Source organism: Hirsutella rhossiliensis (assembly GCF_020360975.1).
Source record: "Hirsutella rhossiliensis strain HR02 chromosome Unknown scaffold00010, whole genome shotgun sequence".
Taxonomy (NCBI): Eukaryota; Fungi; Ascomycota; class Sordariomycetes; order Hypocreales; family Ophiocordycipitaceae; genus Hirsutella; species Hirsutella rhossiliensis.
In genome coordinates, this window is record NW_025408676.1 from 2020022 (window position 1) to 2038696 (window position 18675).

At 62.0% G+C, this 18675-nt stretch overlaps 4 protein-coding genes across 4 annotated transcripts; 2 read left to right on the plus strand and 2 right to left on the minus strand.

The window, feature by feature from the left end:
• Positions 1–1434: 1434 nt before the first annotated feature.
• HRG_08578 (uncharacterized protein) lies at positions 1435–2433 on the minus strand (the record flags this gene model as incomplete). Its single annotated transcript, XM_044867049.1, has 4 exons — positions 1435–1760; positions 1802–1920; positions 1969–2163; positions 2216–2433. 4 exons carry the CDS (start codon positions 2431–2433, stop codon positions 1435–1437), a joined length of 858 nt encoding a protein of 285 aa, XP_044717936.1.
• A 241-nt stretch (positions 2434–2674) lies between these two features.
• HRG_08579 (PIF1-like helicase domain-containing protein) lies at positions 2675–6787 on the plus strand (the record flags this gene model as incomplete). Its single annotated transcript, XM_044867050.1, has 10 exons — positions 2675–2697; positions 2988–3081; positions 3174–3335; positions 3389–3671; positions 3750–4281; positions 4363–4601; positions 4693–4886; positions 4945–6086; positions 6139–6367; positions 6446–6787. 10 exons carry the CDS (start codon positions 2675–2677, stop codon positions 6785–6787), a joined length of 3240 nt encoding a protein of 1079 aa, XP_044717937.1.
• Positions 6788–12698: 5911 nt separating this feature from the next.
• On the minus strand, positions 12699–13720 carry HRG_08580 (uncharacterized protein; the record flags this gene model as incomplete). The annotated part of the gene is made up of 2 exons (XM_044867051.1): positions 12699–13617; positions 13683–13720. The coding sequence occupies 2 exons, from the start codon at positions 13718–13720 to the stop codon at positions 12699–12701; spliced, it is 957 nt and encodes a 318-aa protein (XP_044717938.1).
• A 4138-nt stretch (positions 13721–17858) lies between these two features.
• HRG_08581 (ATP-dependent DNA helicase) lies at positions 17859–18592 on the plus strand (the record flags this gene model as incomplete). The annotated part of the gene is made up of 3 exons (XM_044867052.1): positions 17859–18131; positions 18218–18319; positions 18395–18592. 3 exons carry the CDS (start codon positions 17859–17861, stop codon positions 18590–18592), a joined length of 573 nt encoding a protein of 190 aa, XP_044717939.1.
• Between the last annotated feature and the right edge of the window lie 83 nt (positions 18593–18675).

An 18675-nucleotide genomic window follows, 5' to 3' on the forward strand; every position in this document is an offset into this window, starting at 1 on the left:
ATGTATGTATCCACCTCTTACCCACCAGACTGCTAGATGAGGCAGAATTACCGAAGAATATTGGGAGGTGGGCCGGCTGCCGAGGTAATATGTGAACCTATGTACCGTTAGTAACCTGATGAGTTTGATATATTGGGCAGAACAGGGAAGCAGCCGCCATGTAGGTTAGTTAGTGTGAAGAGTGCCGAAGAATGGAAGAACTGAAAGAAAGCTCTTGGAGAGCTTGCCAGGCTGGCTAGTTACCTAGTCAACGCTCAGGGGTAATTTTTGCGGGCCTTCATTTGGTGACGTTATCGGTCGACCAATCCGCGCACGAGTTGAGCACAGGCCAGGCCAATTAGCCAATCAGAGGAGGTTTTATGCTCGAATCTTTCTGACTGAGTAGAACGCCCTTCGGGCTGAATCAAAAATATGGACGGGTAAGGCAACCCCGCACGGGTTGCGCAATAAGCCTTTCGGAACGAAGATTACGACCAGAGGGGAAGAGAAAGGAATAAACAGCAGCAGAGAGGCAGAAGGAATGGGGGGTGTAACAGTTCAGCAAGTTCAACAACTAGCTACCTAGTTAGAACGAATAAGCTAATAAGGACGAGAATATAGAGGGTAAAGAGGAGGAAGGAAAGGAGTTATACCTACGTCAAGAAGTAGGTCCAGTTGCATAAAGTTAGTCTAGGCCTAGCTCGTAATATATAGTAAAGGTAAGAAGGGAGGGAAGGGAAGAGGGGAAGTGGAGTTATAGTATCACGGGGCGGACTAGGCAACGAGGAAGAACGATGTTGTCGGATACAGAGCTATGGACAGTATGCGAGGGCCGGGCATATATGTATGTGGCTATAGACACGTGGTGTGTAGAGGTACCTTAGTACCGTGAGATATAGACTAATAAGTAGGGGTAGCTTTTCTTATATTAATAGTATAGCGAGAGTATAGGCCTAGCTTATATAGTAACTAGGTTGTAGAGGTATATTATTTTGGAGAGTTTAGTAGATATCAAGTATAGATTCAGTGTTATTCAGATAGTAGGCTCATTTTTGCATGCGTTGGCGGAGGGGCCGGATGGGCGCGTCGCTAGTACTAGCGACGATAGAGTCAAGAAGGGAACCGGGCGCGGCGGCCAGGGCATGAGCGGGCGTGTCCCCGGGCGGCCTTGACGACGAGGCGGACTGCGGGGGTGAGGAGGAAGTGGCGGCGGGGCCAACAGTGCTCGAAGAGGAGGAAGGAAGCGAATGGTGCTGGTGCAAGGTGCGCGACCTCTTAATCGGGGAGTCGGCCACGGCCGAGCAGGCCCGCTTGGGCGGCGGCGTCACAGGCGCATCGGCAGGCGGGCCCGGAGCCTTGGAAGGCGTGTGCGGCGCGGTCGAAGGCGGCGTAGCAAGCGAGTAGGAGGCGGCGCGGACGAGGTCAAACGCAGAGGAGGTGGAAGAGGTTGACGCCTCAGGGCTGGGCCAGCGGGGAAGCGGAGGCGGCAGCGGCGGAAGACCTATCATGGAAAGTCCAGCTATCCGGGACGACGACGAAGACGTAATCGCGGTCCGAGCCGGGCGGGACACACATCACGCCATGATCGAGAAGGCCGGCGACCTTGCCAGTGCAGGTAAACGGGATACCAGGCAGAAAGGGAGAGGCGGACCTCTCGGCCAGCTTCTTACACAGGACGAGCCAAGGGTTGGCATAGATGGGAAAGATGACAAAGACCTGAAAGGGGTGGTAGCCCTTGAAGGGAACCTTGTCCGGGACGCCAGGGCGATGTACGTCGATAGCTGGATTAGGCCGCAGCAGCGGAGCTGGTCGGTCCCAAGACCAGGAAGAAGATCGGCCTGCAGGAGGTCAAGTCCGGAGCCGGCGACGACGCCGTGAAAGGAGACAACAGGAGGCGTCGAGGGGAAGTGGCCGTCGGGTGCCAAGGAGCGCGGGAGGACGCTTAGGAAGAGATCAGCGGGGCGGCAAAGAGGACGGAGGGAGGCTCACGGCTGGTAGCCCTGGTCGCGGACGACGAGGGCGGGCATCGTATAGAGGAGAGTCTCGCCGACGTCGGCCTCGAGACCGTCGCGGCGCTCGACCTCCCAGGCGAGGGCGTACGGATGGACGCGGCCGGACATAAAGAACCACTGCTCAGACCAATCCGAGTCGACGACCGGCTGGCCGTAGATTGAGAGATTCAAGCTAAAGAAGAGGGGGGAGACATCGTTATCATCCCCGCTGCCCGGAGGCGTACTCGAGCGCCAGCAGCCACGAGGGGGCGGGAAGGAGGACGCGGGCAATGGCCTCGGCGTTGAGGCCCCTCACGCGGTGCTCGTCCTGGTGGGCGAACCTCACGGGGCAGTCGGGCTGGGCAAAGAACATCATGGTCATGTCGCCGCCGGCGCCCTTATTGCCTGTAAGAGGCCTGCGAAGGTGCGGCGGAGAGTCGGTGGTAGGCGGCGTCGGGGACATTATAGCCCTCTAGCAGGAAGTAAGTCAACTAGTAAGCAATAGGGCAAGGGGGGGAAGCCATACATAGCTATATAGATCGCAAAGAAGCCTATATAGCGCGATACTGCATTAAGAAGCGCGGTAGGGTTAGGGAGATTAGAAGATCGGATATAGGTTAAAGTCCTAGAGAAAAGAAGGCATAAAGGGTTAGTGTCAGAACCTTGATGAGGTTCTCGTCGGATAGGTCACGGACACAGCAAGAATGGTACGATCGGATGAAGTGAGGTATGATGTGTGTCTGTCTGTGTCCCCCATTTGGGGGTGCTCTGCCCAAGCCCTATATCAAAGGGCGATGGCCTCAATCCCTATGACATGCCATCACGTCATATCTCTGTAACTGTCTCATAGATGTCCTCGTGGCCTCATCGGCTGCGCTACCTGGTGCGCTATCGTCTGCGCTACCGTTGGCGCTGCCACTAGTAGCCTGACGCTATCGTAGCTGCATCTACCCGGATTCTACCGGATCTAACAGGTGCCCTCCACCTCCACGGGCTCCTCTGGCTAAGGGGCAACAGGGGCCTCGGCGAGGCGCTCGCGGGCGCCGACACGGAGGAGCAGGCGGCGTGCCGGGAGCGAATCGTCCGCTACGTAGACAGCGTCTTCTCCGAGGTAAGGCAGCGACAAGGTTCTAGAGAGGCCCTCCAGATATATGCCACTCAGTACGGACAGAGGAGGGGTTCTAGGCTAACCCGGGGCCACAGGAGCTAGACGCAGAAGGCTACTGCGCCGTGCAGGCGGAGAGGTCGGCGACGGCGGACATATCGTCGCGGCTCGACGACGTCGCGCGCTTCACAGACGCCTTCAACGAGGAGGCCAACTTCTGCGCGGGCGCGACGCAGGTCCACACGCACAGCGCGACCTGCGTAAAGTACTCGCTCGGCGGCGGGGCGCGCGAGGGAACCTCTGCCGGTTCAAGGCGCCGTGGAGGCTGGTGGAGAGGACGGCGCTGACGACGGACGGGGTGCTCGAGGTCCGGCGCACGCATAACATGGTCAACCGGTGGAACAGGGCGATGGCGGTCGGGCTGCGGCACAACCACGATATCTCGTTCATCGCGACGCAGCGTAAGACTATGGCCCTGATCTACTACATCACCAACTACGCGACCAAGGTCGAGGACCCGGCGTGGAAGCGGGTGGCCGCGGCGGCCGAGTTCCTCCCGACGCTAGAGGGGGAGCTAATAGAAGAGAACAGCGGCAGTAGTAGCGAGGGCAAGAGCGAGAGGAGAGGGCCCAGGGCTAACGAGGAGGTAGCGATAGGGCCAGAGCCTACTATAGGGAGGAATAAGACGAGGACGTTCCTACTCAAGGTAGCGAACCGGGTCTTCACAGAGCGGCCACTCTCGCAGGTTGAGGTAATAGCCCACCTCCTAGGGTATCCGGCGGAGTTCAGCAGCGGCTCGGCGTGGGCGTACGTCAATGCGAACCAGCTCTACTGGGCCGTCTTCCGCCGGTGGAGGCATCTCCAACGGGCAAGCGGCGCGGAGGCGACAGGCGACGCGCCGGACGAGACGGTCGTCGTGGAGGAGGCCGGGCCGAGAATTCCCCTCGTCGAGGCCTACCGTCACAGGGGGGAGCTCCTACAACGGCTTTGCCTCTACGACTATACGTCACTTATAAGGCTGAGGCGGGCCGGCGGCAGCGCCGACAGCAGGGCGGGCTGGGGCGAGATACCCCTCGCAGAGGGCTGCGCGGCAGGGAAGGGCTGGGTGCAGGTGCTTAGGCGACCGGGCAAGGCGGCGACGGTGCGGCTAGACGGGTACCTAAGCAAGGAGTTCAGTAAGGAAGACGAGGAGTCATGCCACCGAAGGTACGTATTATAAGGTAGGAAATGCCTATAGGAAAGGCAGCTTGAGGATACATATAGGCTAGGTCGGCTAACGGCACCCAGGGCGGCGGTGCAGCACCTTGCCCTATTTATACCATGGGAGTCATTTGTCAGCATAGGAGCCGGCGACATCAACGATATCTGGGCACAGGCGCGATCGTCGCTCTCCCCGAGGGTCGCGCGGCTCGTAGACAACGTACAGCTCCTCCGGCGGTCAGCGGAGGACGCGAAGCGCGACGCCAAGCAGTGGGCCGCGACAGCCGAGGAAGACAGGTCGACAGCGCCACAGGCCGAAGACGAAGGTAGGGCCACGGGGAGCGGCGGCGAGGGGGGCGTACCGCGGCGGCGGGGCGGGCGACACGGCCCGGCTCATCGACGTGGTCCGGAATGCAGCCGCCGCGGGGCAGGTGACGGCGCAGTCGACAGAGCTGCTAGGGATGACGCAGCAGCTCTGCCGGTTCCAGCAGCCCGGGCTCGAGTCAGCCGCCGAGCTCGCGGCGACGGTGGTAGCGGAGGATGGGCCCGTGAGGCGAGTCAACCTACCGGGCTCGGCGCTCTCGGGGGCGGCGCTGCCGCGGCAGGAGGAGGTGCGGGCTATTAAGTCGCAGCAGAGGAGCGCCGCGCGGGAGCGGGCGGGCCATACAGGGCATCCAGGGCTCACAAGGCGGCGGGGCGGCGGCAGGCGTCGGGGCGGACCGCGGCGCGGCCCTCCGCGGGGTCATGGGGGGATTCGGCGAGGACGACATGGACGTGACGGCGGCCGACGGCGACCCAGACGTAGGCACGGCGGCGGGGATGCGCGTGCGGCTCGGCCCGTCGAGCTCGTTCCTCGCCGCCGGCCGGGAGCTGGCCAAGGAACTGACGCTGAACGAGAAGCAGTCAATTGCCCTCCTCATCGTATGCCGGCAGCTCGACCAGATCCGGCAGGCCAACGAGGCAGGCGGCGACGGAGAAGGCCAGCTCTGCCTATTCGTCGGCGGCGAGGGCGGCACCGGCAAGTCGCGCGTCATAGAGGCGCTCGTCGAGCTGCTCGCCCGGAGGGAGCTCTCGAGCCGGATGCTCGTGACGGCGACGTCGGGCACGGCTGCGGCGCGGATCAACGGCATCACCCTCCACTCGGCCTGCGGCCTCACGGTCGGCCAGGCGGGAGGGGCGACAAGGAGCTGGACGGTGCGGCTGCCGGGCGCGGGCGAGCGCTTCGTCGACGGCCGGTCGCGCATGGACTGGCGGGAGAAGGAGGTACTCGTAATCGACGAGGTCAGCATGCTCGGGGCGCGGACGCTGCACGCGGCCAACGAGCAGCTCCGCCGGCTGCGGGGGTCGGCGCGAGACTTCGGCGGGATCCCGGTAGTGATCCTCTGCGGCGACTTCCACCAGTTCCGGCCGGTGCAGGAGCGGTCGATCCTGCTGCCGAGCGCGGCGGTGTCGTGGGACGAGGACAGGGCGTTCGCGGCCGAGCAGCGGCGGCAGCACGACGAGGCGCACGCGCTGTGGCGGCGCTTCACAACGGTCGTCATGCTCGACGAGCAGATGCGGGCCGCCGGCGACCCAGAGCTGCGGCGGCTGCTCGGGCGGATCCGCCGCGGCGAGCAGGACCGGTCGGACCTCGAGCTGCTCAACTCGAGGTGCCACCGGCCCGGCAGGCGGATCGCGTGGGAGACGGGCGTGACGGTGGTCACGCCTCTCAACCGCAACCGCTGGAACCTCAACCTCGAGGCGGCGCTCGCGTTCCGGGCGCTGCGGCGGACGGCGGCGCGCGTCTTCCTCCGAGCACAAGTGGAAGGACGGCGAGCCGACTGAGGAGGAGGCGGTGCTGATGCTCGGCCAGGGCGACGACAGCGCGACGCCGGTGCCGGCCGTCTTCGTCTTCGTGCCCGGCATGCCGGTCGTCGTGAACCAGAACACGCACCAGGGGCTGAAGGTGGTGAACGGGGCCGGCTACACGGCGGTGGCCGTGATCCCCGACCGGGCCTTCCCCGGCCACCGGGTGTCGGCGGAGCTGACGCTGCACTTCGGGCCGCCGGCGGGCATCGTGCTGGCGTCGGAGACGACCCGGGACCTCCACTTCGTAGGGATGCCGGCCGGGACGATCCTGCTGACGCCCATCAGCGTGAAGATCACGGCGCAGCGGAAGCGGCCGTGGCAGCGCAACGACGTGAGCCGGCGGGGCCTGCCGTGCGCGGCGGCCTTCGCCTGCACCGACTACAAGGTGCAGGGCGGGACGATCGAGCGCGTCGCGCTCGAGCTGCGGGGGGCGAGGACGACGACGGTCGAGGGCAGGGCGGTGGCGTCGCCGTGCGACCCGTACAGCCTCTACGTGCAGCTCTCGCGGTGCCCGACGCTCGACGGCATCACGCTCGTGTCGGAGGTGCGGGAGCGGGACTTCATAGGGAACCGGGTGCCGAAGGAGATGACAGCGGCGCAGGCACGGCTGGAGGAGCTAAGCGGGCTGACGACGCGAGAGGCGGCCGGCCTACTCCGCGGGTGAGGACGCGGGCGAGGAGGGCCGAGGCAGCCCGGCCCCAAAGAAGACCAATGAGAGGGAGTCTTCAAGAGATGGCCAAGAGGAGGGGGGGGCCAATCAGGAAGAGGCTTCAAAGGGGGCAAAGAGGGGAAGAAAGAGCGGGAAGAGGGGTCGAGTTACGACGAATCAGAGGTAAGAACGGCGACGAATGAGAAGATGAGGGACACGGGGTAAAAAGCGCCGACCAATCAGAGGGCCGGAAAGTGGGTTGGAAATTTTTGGACAGGTAAGGCAACCCCGCACGGGTTGCGCAATAAGCCTTTCGGAACGAAGATTACGACCGGAGGGGAAGAGAAAAGAGCAAACATAAGAGAGGCAGAAGGAATAGATAAGGGACGAGAAGCCATTGGTAGGACCTACATCTAGGGAATAGCCGAGGCCATATCGGCCGCGGGGTAGTGCAGCAGGCGTCAGTCAGTAGGGACCATAGACAGCTAGCGCGCGCATAATAGTAGGTAAGTAGCATACGTAAGGACATGCCAAGTCGGGAGGTAGAGGGAATATGGATATGTGATTAAGAAGCACATGTTATGCGCCGCGCGGGAGCATGGCGAAGAGAGGGGGCTATACGTCAGCGGCATATATATGAAGAATGTTTGCCTAAGGAGGTAGTAGCATAGTAAGTAGGTAAGGCCAAGAGAGCAGACGCAATAGAGGGCAGCACCCATTACGATGAAGCCAGCCAGCATCGAATGGCAGCACGGGGCGGAGAGCGGCGTAGGCCCAGCACGGGAGGCAGCCAGAGGACCATACACAGCAATGAGGTTCAGGCCGATCTCGGCGGCGCCGGTGCCCGGTACGGAGGGCCGGCAGGGGGCGCATGAGAGGGCGTCAGGGCTGGTGCTGCCGAAGCGAAGGCGGCGGGGCGGCCGGCCGGCGAGGAATCAGGGAGGACCGGCGCGGGGAGGCAGGCACGACCAGGGCCACGGCGGAAGGACGCCCCAGGCACAAGCGACCAGGGGCGATGGAAGGAAGACGGCGCCGTCGACACCGGAGACGAGGCGGGAGGCGAAACGTAGAGAAGCCGGCGAAGGCGAGGTGGTTTCCTTCTCACGCCGCCAAGCTCCGGCCGAAGCGCCGCGGGGCGGGAAGGAGGCCGGGGCGGCCAAGGCAGCAGATCGACATAAGCCAGCAGCCGCTATTCCGGGATATCCAGCCGCGGCCGACATCGGGGCGGCTCTGGCGACACAGCCGTGGAGCGCGGCGGGCCCAGCCCCAGGTCCGGCGGCACGTCAAAGACGGCCTCAGAGGATACAGCCCCGGCCGGGGAGGGGGCCAGGGGGTGCCATCGGGGACGCCGCCGAGGGCGCACAGCCCAGTGCAGAAATGAAAAGCCAACTCGCCGGTATAGTTCCCAAGCAGGCCCCCAGGGTCGGTCGACGGACAGAGGTGGTTAACGTGATGTAGATGAGACGACGATGGGCCGCGCCCCCTCGACAGAGACAGAAGAGAAAGCGCAGCCCGGTCGGCAAAGAAATCGAGGCAAGACATGGCGGCCGCGCGTCAAGCATGGCCGGGCCGTCCCTAGGCCCCACGGCAAGTCAACAGGCGCCTCGGGATATCCTGCCTCGGCCAGTAGCCGCGATAGAGAGCGCCACAGGGGACATGGCTAAGGCCGCAGAGCCTGGCGAAGCAATAGAAGGCCGACGCGCAGGTAGGGATCCTAAACGGGGCCAAGGGGTGTGCATAGAGACGTCTAATAGGGTATAGATGGGATGACGAGAGGCCCGCCACGTCGAGAGAGACAGAAGAGGAAGGTGTAACGACGAGACAGAACTAACAACGGGTGCACGTGCCCGTGCACGGACCACACCCCAAGGCTGTATATAAATCTCTGCCTACGGGGCTTCTCTTCTTTCTTTCTCTTGGACCCCTTAAGCTAGAAACTTCGTCCATAGAGCCAATACAAGGATAGCCGTCAAGGCTTAGTTCTGGCCGTGACAAGGGCAGTGCCGCCAGCGGACAGACCGAGGCAAAACGGAGCCGCGGCGACCAGAGGAGGCCAAGGCCAAGGGAGATGCAGGCCGAAGACCTGGCGGACGTGCTGCGGGGCCTCGAAGAGGAGTTCGAGGCGGGCGAGAGGCTGGCCGAGGAGCGGGCGTGGTGCGCGCCGGTGCCGCGCGAAAGGGAGGTCAGGACGGTACGGAGGTTCTACCGGGCGTTCCACAACACCAGCGCGCTACCGACCGCAACATGCAGTCTCTGCTACCGCAAGCGGGCCGGGAGGAGCTAAGGGAGATGGCGTGGGAGGCGAGTAAACCTACCGGGCTCGGCGCTCTCGGGGGCGGCGCTGCCGCGGCAGGAGGAGGTGCGGGCTATTAAGTCGCAGCAGAGGAGCGCCGCGCGGGAGCGGGAGCGGGCCATACAGGGCATCCAGGGCTCCCAAGGCGGCGGGGCGGCGGCAGGAGTCGGGGCGGACCGCGGCGCGGCCCTCCGCGGGGTCATGGGGGGATTCGGCGAGGATGACATGGACGTGACGGCGGCCGACGGCGACCCAGACGTAGGCACGGCGGCGGGGATGCGCGTGCGGCTCGGCCCGTCGAGCTCGTTCCTCGCCGCCGGCCGGGAGCTGGCCAAGGAGCTGACGCTGAACGAGAAGCAGTCGATCGCCCTCCTCATCGTCTGCCGGCAGCTCGACCAGGTCCGGCAGGCCAATGAGGCAGGCGGCGACGGAGACGGGGAAGGTCAGCTCTGCCTGTTCATCGGCGGCGAGGGCGGCACCGGCAAGTCGCGCGTCATCGAGGCGCTCGTCGAGCTGCTCGCCCGGAGGAGCTGTCGAGCCGGATGCTAGTCACAGCGACGTCGGGCACGGCGGCAGCGCGGATCAACGGCATCACCCTCCACTCGGCCTGCGGCCTCGCCGTCGGCCAGGGCGGCCAGGCGGGAGGGGCGACCAAGGGGGTGGACGGCGTGCGGCTGCCGGGCGCGGGCGAGCGCTTCGTCGACGGCCGGTCGCGCATGGACTGGCGGGAGAAGGAGGTGCTGGTGGTCGACGAGGTCAGCATGCTCGGGGCGCGCACGCTATACGCCGCCAACGAGCAGCTCTGCCGGCTGCGGGGGTCGGCGCGGGACTTCGGCGGCATCCCGGTGGTGATCTTCTGCGGCGACTTCCACCAGTTCCGGCCGGTGCAGGAGCGGTCGATCCTGCTGCCGAGCGCGGCGGTGTCGTGGGACGAGGACAGGGCCTTCACGGCCGAGCAGCGGCGGCAGCACGACAAGGCGCACGCGCTCTGGCGGCGGTTCACGACGGTCACCATGCTCGACGAGCAGATGCGGGCCGCCGGCGACCCCGAGCTGCGGCGCCTGCTCGGGCGGATCCGGCGGGGCGAGCAGGACCGGTCGGACCTCGAGCTGCTCAACTCGAGGTGCCACCGGCCCGGCAGGCGGATCCCGTGGGAGACAGGCGTGACGGTGGTCACGCCGCTCAACCGGAACCGCTGGAACCTCAACCTCGAGGCGGCGCTCGCGTTCCGGGCGCGGCAGCGGACGGCGGCGCGCGTCTTCCTCTCCGAGCACAAGTGGAAGGACGGCACGCCGACGGAGGAGGAGGCGGTGCTGATGCTCGGCCAGGGCGACGACAGCTGGCCACCGCGTCTCGGCGGAGCTGACGGTGCACTTCGGGCCGCCGGCGGGCATCGTGCTGGCGTCGGAGACGACCAGGGACCTCCACTTCGTCGGGATGCCGTCCGGGACGATCCTGCTGACGCCCATCACCGTCAAGATCACGGCGCAGCGGAAGCGGCCCTGGCAGCGCAACGACGTCGGCCGGCGCGGCCTGCCGTGCGCCGCGGCCTTCGCCTGCACCGACTACAAGGTGCAGGGCGGGACGATCGAGCGCGTCGCGCTCGAGCTGCGGGGGGCGAGGACGACGACGGTCGAGGGCAGGGCGGTGGCGTCGCCGTGCGACCCGTACAGCCTCTACGTGCAGCTCTCGCGGTGCCCGACGCTCGACGGCATCATGCTCGTATCGGAGGTGCGGGAGCGGGACCTTATAGGAACCGGGTGCCCGGGGAAATGACAGCGGCGCAGGCCCGGCTAGAGGAGCTAAGCAAGCAGACAACACAGGAAGCAGGTAGCCTACTCCGCAGCTAAGGTAGGCGGGATTAGGACCATCACGATATTTATTCAGGGGAGAGGAAGACATATCTTAGCAAACTCGCCACCAAAGCGTCTTACTTCATCATCACCGAGAAGAAGATGAGAAGAAGGATAGAAGTAGGGATAACAAGGGCAACAACAGCTAGACTAGAAAAGGCAAGCGTACACACATATACCACTGGGTAGAATAGGAAGGCATAGATCTAGACAAAGACGGGCCAATATAGAAGGGGGGGCTTTAAAGAGCGCGAAAAGACCAAGCACAAGAGCCTCCAATCAGGAGTACGATTCAAAGGGCCCAAAACGCAGAGGGGGGGAGGCAGAAAAAGGAGGGGGAGGAAGGACGTAGGAAGGGGTAAGTTATGGCCATATGGCCAATCGGGGGCGAGAACGCCGACGAATGAAAAGAGCTCAAAAGCGCCGACCAATCAGGGGGCCGGAATGGCGGGGGGAAATTGATGGCGAATTTTTTTTTCCCCGGGGAGGAACCCTTAAGTCCTTTCGTTCCGAAAGGCAAAAGAGTGGTCTCGCAGGGTAAGAAGAAGCCTTTCGTTCCTCAAAGGCATCCTTTCGTTCCTCAAGGCATAAGCCTTTCGGAACGAAGATTACGACCAGTGCGGGAAGAAAAGAACAGGAGAGGCAACCCAACGGGGGTTGCGCAAAGAGCCTTTCGGAACGAAAGTTGGAGGATTGAGTTAACACATGAAAATGACGTTGGATGAGATGACGTTGGAGAGGGAGTCATCTATTTGAAAAATTTTGTGGTGGTTGCGGCACTAGGTAACCGGCAATTCCTTCCCGCAGTAGCTTGCATTGCGCGACGGCCGGTTGGGGGCGAAACGTAGAGGCCTTGGGAGCGCGCGCCAACGTGTCATGCAGCACAACGTGTCAAGAAAAGCAAGGCGAAGGTGAGAAGGGATGGGTGGAAGAGCCGATACAATAGATCGGACAAGTAGAATCCGATCCCGAGCCACGGGCTTTCCCCGTCCTTCTCATCATACGTGCCTACCTACGCATTATCACCCATAGCATCTAAATCACGGCCAAGTCAGTTATGGCAACGTCCACGGTTCGATTCGAATGCCAAATCGGTGCCAAGCAATTCATACGCAGCCACGGCATTGCCCGGAGCCTCATCACCGGCGCAAACCGCGCCGGAGAGGATGCTGAATACAAGGAACAATTTGCACAGGCCATGATGCCTCTTATGAAGGAGCATGAATCAGCATGTCGCAGCGCGTCGGGGGCTTTCTGCGAATGCTGCGGGCGGTTTGCGACAGATATCCTACAGAGTCCAATATCTTTGCTGCACGCGGACGAAGCTCGCATTATAGTTTGGGTCACATCTTTATGCGGAAGCGGGCAGTGCGAGGTGGAAATGAGACAGGAAATGCAACTGATGATGGGGAAATGCGGCAGAGCACGAAACACGTGACGAGTTCTTAGGACGCACTGGTTGCACGGAGGTCACGTTGTGCAAAGTATGCGGGACGACCGCGGGCGTGAGTCGCTGCGGCAGATGTCATGCAGTGGCATACTGCGGAAAGAACACCAAAAGGCGGACTGGAAGGTTCACAAAAAGGCATGCGTGCCGAGAGAAGATCACTAGAGAGGGAAGGTCTGGAAGGGAATGACGACGAGATCCGAAGTTGTGGACGGAGTGTTGTAAGATTGCAGCTCGGTGTAGATATTTGCTAAGAAGCAAGATAAAGCATGGAACTGAATCACTTTTCTGTGAATGTTGTAACTTATATCGGTAGACTATTATATCAAGCAGTTACTCTGTTTCCATTGTCCTTTGTCCTGGGTGGCGGTTTCTGAGCGGCCGGGCCGATGAGTCTGACGTGTAGGCAACGATCGAATCAACGGCGGGTCCCAAGACGGTTCCCGAGGCAGGACTCTGTCTCATCGTCTCCGGCTCGAAGGAAGAAGAGGCAGCGGAAAGAGAGAACGATTGAGTGGCAGAGCTTCCAGTGGCGGCCGATGAGGAAGGTTTTGAGGCCAGCTGCAACAGGCGCGGTTTCTTCGTTGGCGTGTCGGCGGGCTCGGGACAAGGACGCTTCTGCAGCGGTGTAACGGGATCGGCCGAAGCCGAAGTCGAAGCCGAAGGCGGAGGACTCGGCGGGAGGGCGCCAGGTGTAGCGACAGAGAAAGAGGCAGCGCGGGCATCCTGGAAGGCCGCCGAAGCGGAGGACGGTTGCCGCTTCGGTGGCGATGTGAGGGCTAAGGCCGACGCGGCTGCGGTGGTGGCGGTCTTGTCGAGAAAAGTCCAAGAATCCGGGACGACGATGAAGATGTAGTCTCTGTCGGAGCTCGGCTGGTGGACCATGACGCGGTGATCGAGGAGGCCAGCGACCTTGCCCGTGCAGGTGAAGGAGATATTAGTATGGAATTGAGAGTCCCGCCTCTCGGCCATCTTCTTGCAAAGGATGGCCCACGGGTTGGCGCGGATGGGGAAGATGACGAAGACCTGAAACGGGTGGAAGCCCCTGAGAGGGATCTTGTCAGGGATCCCGGGAGTGATATAGGTCGAAAGCTGGAGGAAGCCGCAGCACCTCAGCTGGGTGGCGTCCAGACCTGGCAGAAGGTCCTGTCGTAGCAGGGAGTGGCCGGGGCCAACGATGAGGCCGGTGAAGGAAACGATGGGCGGGATACGGGGGAAGCTGTCCATGGAGGCAAAGAGCCTAGGAAGAACGCTTGAGGCCCATTTCAGCTAAATTTAGTGCTCGAGGTGTGCGCGGAGGAATTGGGTAGTCCTTACGGCTGGTAGCCTTGGTCGCGGATGATAAGGGCGGGCATAGTGTAGAGAAGGATGCCTCCGGCGCCAGACTCAAGACCGTCTCGTTGCTCGACCTCCACGCAAGGGCGTAGGGATGGACGCGGCCATTCATGAAAAACCACTCTTCGGTCCATTCGGAGGCGACAACTGGCTGATTGTAAATTGAGAGATTGAGGCTGAAGAAGATGGATGTCGCGGAGTCGTCGGTATCCGATCGGAGAGGCGCATATTCCGCAGTGAGCAACCACGACGGAGGAGGCAGGAAGACGTGGGCCATGGTCTCGGCGTTGAGGCCTCTGATGCGATGCTCGTCTTGGTGGGCGAATCTGGAGGGGCAATCCGGCTGGACGAAGAACATCATGGACATTTCACCGCCAGCGCCTCTCTGGCTGTCGAGCGGCCTTCGAAGGTGTGGTGGGGCAGAGGTGAAGAGGAAGACATGGTGTATCACTGCATCTACGTGGGGTTGATCAGTGTTTTGTCCCGCACGCAAACGACTGTTGCAACCGTGGAGCAGGAAAGTAGGAAGCGGAGAGTAAACGAGCTTATTGTATTTTGAAGGGATTACGGAAAGGATGGGAGGGGCGAGCAACCTTGTCATGACAAGGATGAGGAGAAGAATGGTGCACATGGTGCTCAACGCCACGAATGAGTGACACGAAGAGGCGGTCTGGGAACGTTGCTGTTAGGATTGAGGGAAAGCTGGGGATGACGGTGTTGGAAGCTATCGTCCGGGTGAGCTGAGCCAAATGGCAGGGTTACCTTTCCTGCTGCAGCATGGACAGTGGAGAAAAGAAAGTCTGATACGACGTTTGTTCAAACGCGCACTTGCGACGATGGAATCGGAGGAAGCGGGGCAGAGCGGTTGAAGGTCGCTCAGGATAGGGTTGCGGTGTCAGTTCCTACGCATGGGCTGGTCGAGGCCGTCCGAAAAGGGGGGGGGGAGGGGGGAGGGGGCCCTCTCAGACAAGCATTACCGCGTTGCCTCGGTGATATAAAGACAACAGGGTTTTGGGAAACCGCTGGTAGGAAGAATGCCAGATACGGCGGAGCGCACCATTACCAGAAAGCGAGACAACCTGGGAGAATCTTCCGGGCGAAAGCTTTGCGATCCATCGTCCGTTTGCAGATCTTCGGCGTTAAGACAGCATCATCATGGGGGAGAATCCTAGGTGCAAGGTTCAATCGGTGGGGGGAGAAGGCGAGATAGTGACGGCAGCAGCGGCCGTTGCTGCAACGGGGGGTACCGCGGAGGCGAGATTGAGTGCAATGGATGAAGGGTTGAAGCGGGTGCCGGAATATGAAAGACAGGCGAACGTGGTATCCAGGTTTCGGCCTATCCAGGCCAAGCAGGCGCCGGCCGAGGAGGTCTCCCGGGGAGAACAAGCGGAAGCACTCAAAGGAGCGTCGCCCAGGGGCAGTCGGCGAGGCGGTCGGCGGCGAAGGGAACATCAGATCTGAACGATGGCATTTCGAAGGTGCGGCCAGCACGGCGTTTAGCACCGATAAACGTGCGTGACGAGCCCGTGAGTATGGACACGGACGCTGCGATGCCGGGGCTGGGTACGAAGCCGTGTGGAGGGAGCCTGGAGCCACCCGTCGGCGGTGTATTGCAGTGCGAGGGTAACGACTCGATCTCGTACCGGCACATTTTGCCCAAGAGGAGGAGGATTGGGGGTGACGAGAGCAGCGCAGCGGCCACCGTTGGTCTGCAAGCACCAAGTCCCCCAGAAGCCTTGGTCGGGCGAGACGACGGCCTAGATAGTGGGAGCCAGTCCGTCGTGGGTGTAAGTGGCCCTGAGACCGTTAGGCCTAGGCAACCCAGCGGTGGCGTACGGATGAGGCTGAAAGGCCTTGTTGAGCGGACAGTTGGTGTGGGAAAACGCCGGGAAGGAAGACCGACAACGACGATGAGATTTCGGCTGGGAGACGGGAGCCAGCATTCGCCAAGGCCCATCCGACCCAAAGAGATGGAGACCGCGGCCGGACCGCCCTCGGACGAGGCCGGATTACTCGTCGGGATCGAGGAGGGCATGCAGAACGGCACGTCTGGAAAGCAAAACGATGGTGCGCAGACGAGGCCGAAGGGGCCCGAGGCACACCTAAGCAACCCGGGAAGAAAAGGCCGACCGGCAACGACCGGCGGGCGTCCGTCTGGGAACGTCAGGGAGCCCCTGGTTCGGCCAATCCAACCCAAAGAGAGGAGATGTAGCAGGGGTGGGCAGCCACCGGACGGTTGACAGCGCGGCCACCCCGGCAGACCACAGGTGAAGAACAGGATCGACCGAGACGAAACGAGGCAGCGAGACCTTCGCGGCCCGTGGAGCAGCGAAAGAGGACGCGCCACCCCGACCGTGATCGGCCCCTGACGAAACGCATTCGGGGGGGCCATCCGGGGCAGAGGAAGAAGGAGTTGCAGGCGGAGGAATTGGCCAGTGTCTTGTGTTACCTCGAGGAGGAATTTGCTACGAAGGAGAGACTATCCAACGAGCAAACTTGGTGCACACCAGTACCGCACGAGAGGAAGGTATCGACGGTGCGAAGGTTCTATCGGGCGTTCCACGATGTGAGCACCTTGCCGATAATGACCTGCATGATGTGCTACCGCAAGCGCACAAGGAGGGAGTTGAGGGAGAGCACATGGGACCAATGGAGGTCAAGCAGCGTTCCAAAAGGCGGCCGGTCGCCATTTGCGTGCCGGAGCTGCTTTCCCCAGGACGAGTCCGTCTCGATTTGTGTGGAGTGCTCGATGCTTGGGGCGCGGGAACCTGTCGCCGGCTGTCCACCTTCACAGTCGCCTCGGCTGTGAGCACATGTTCCCGACGAGCTTAATGGCCTGACGCCGGTCGAGGAGAAGCTCATCTCGCTGAACTCGTGTTACGGCTTTGTGACGAGGTATAGCATTCCGGGCGGGCAGCGGCAGGCCGTGAGGTATCCGAGACACGTCAAGGGCCACATCACGGTGTTCCCAAACAACGTGCAGGAGCTGGCGAGAAGGTGCTCCCGCACCCGCTCTTGCAAACAATGGACGAGATACATGTCTCGTGGCAGGGCGCGGAGAAGCCAGCACCGAGCGACTTGTCGGGTCTCTTGTCGGTGAGGCGTCAAGTCGTCGAGAGAGCGCTTGTCTGGTTGAAGAAGAACAATCCCCATTACGCCGACATTGAGATCGACAAGGCGGAAATGGATAGTTGGGAACCCCATCGCACGGTGTGCCGTCGATGGTGTACGGACGCATGGAGCGGAACGAGCCGTCTGCGTGGGAGAAGACGCGAACGGCACAGGTCGTGCCGCCCGCAGAGCGGGCCATGGACGGCGATAGTTCGGCGGAGATCGAGGAAGTCCTTGCTCGGCTCCACCAGGGACAAGACGTATCGGACAGGCCGAGTCGAGAATCCGACGGGGATGGAGCGGATGGGACTAATGATGCCGAGCCCGAAGACGGGGCCAAAATGATCAACGAGATAACCTCTTCCGGCATGTTTGCGTTGGACGGACCGCCGGACGTGTCGGACGCGGAGAAGCTCCGCTTTGCTTGCAATGCCGTGAGCGGCGACGGGGCCGAGACGGCCGGCCGGGGCCGAGGCATGGATAAGGTCGGCGGGGGCAGGTCGAGGCGGTATGGATGTCTGTGAGCCGTACATTCACGTTGGTCGTGGAGAGAATTCGCCGACTCGCTGGACGCCTCGTTCTTCGCCAAGACCTTTCCACCCTATTGCCGTTCGGATTTGGAGGACCACGGCTGGCGGAGGAATTCATCCTAGGGCCGGAGGGGTCGGTCAATCCGCGCGGTACGGCTGCCGGAGAAGAGACGGCCGCGCGAGATCTCCTGTCGTCTCGGAACATGAGCCTTCGGACGTGGGCCGGCATCGTGCTGCGGCGCCATGGTGGCCGATTCGCGACGCATGCCATCTTCTCGTTTCTCCTTTTCAACATGGACGTGCGGTCGAGGAATCGTCGTGTCAGCATGCTCAGCGTGACGCGGAAGAATTTCCCGAGTAGAGCGCATCGTACAGTCGCTCACCGCAGATAGGTTGGCGGCGGCCAGGGTGGAGTTGAGAGCTCGGGCACGACCACCGATGATGGCGTGAAGGAGCTTCTAAGATGCCTTTCGCTATACGGCTACCGGCAGCCCATGTCGAGGAACTCCGTCTGAGCATGCGACGCAAGATCCAGTCACTCATCTTGTGTCGTGGCGTGCCTGCAATCTGGTTCACGCTCAGCCCGAACGACATCACGAACCCGGTGAAGCTGAGACTGGCGGCGTACCGCACACGTGATCCTGAAGCGGCCGAGGCATTTCTGAGAAGCCTCGACATGGCGTTCAAACGTGCGCGGCTGGCCATCTCGGACCCGTTGAGCTCGGCCGAATTCTTCCACCGAGAGATGACGTTGTTCTTCGAAAATTACGTCAGAGTGGGCGAGGAGTCGGTATTCGGGCGCATCAGCCACTATTACGGCGCCGTGGAGACCAACGAGCGAGGGCGCTTCATGTTCACGGACTGCTCTGGCTGCAGGGAAATGCGCATCTAAGCTCAATGCTTGTCGATATCCACGGCGAGGATCAAGCGGCATACCGAGAGCGCATTGTCAGATACGTCGACAGCGTCTTTTCCGAGGTATGGCGCGGGGGGCGGCGTGTTGGCCTGTGTCCTCCGTTCAGTCAAACCCGAGAAAGCTGACGAACAAGACAGGATCTGGACCAGGAAGGTTTCTGCGCAATCCAGGCAGAGCGATCGGTAACATCAGATATATCGCAGTTGCTGGGCGATGAACGGCAATTTTCAGCCTCGTTCGACGAGGAAGCGAACTTCTGTGCCGGCGCGACGCAGATCCATACCCATAGCCCGACCTGCGTCAAGTACTCGCTGGGCAAGGGGGCGCAAGAGTGATTTATGTCGTTTCAAGGCGCCGTGGGGACTGGTCGACGAGACGGCCTTCACGGGAGACGGCGTGCTGCGGATTCGGAGGTCGC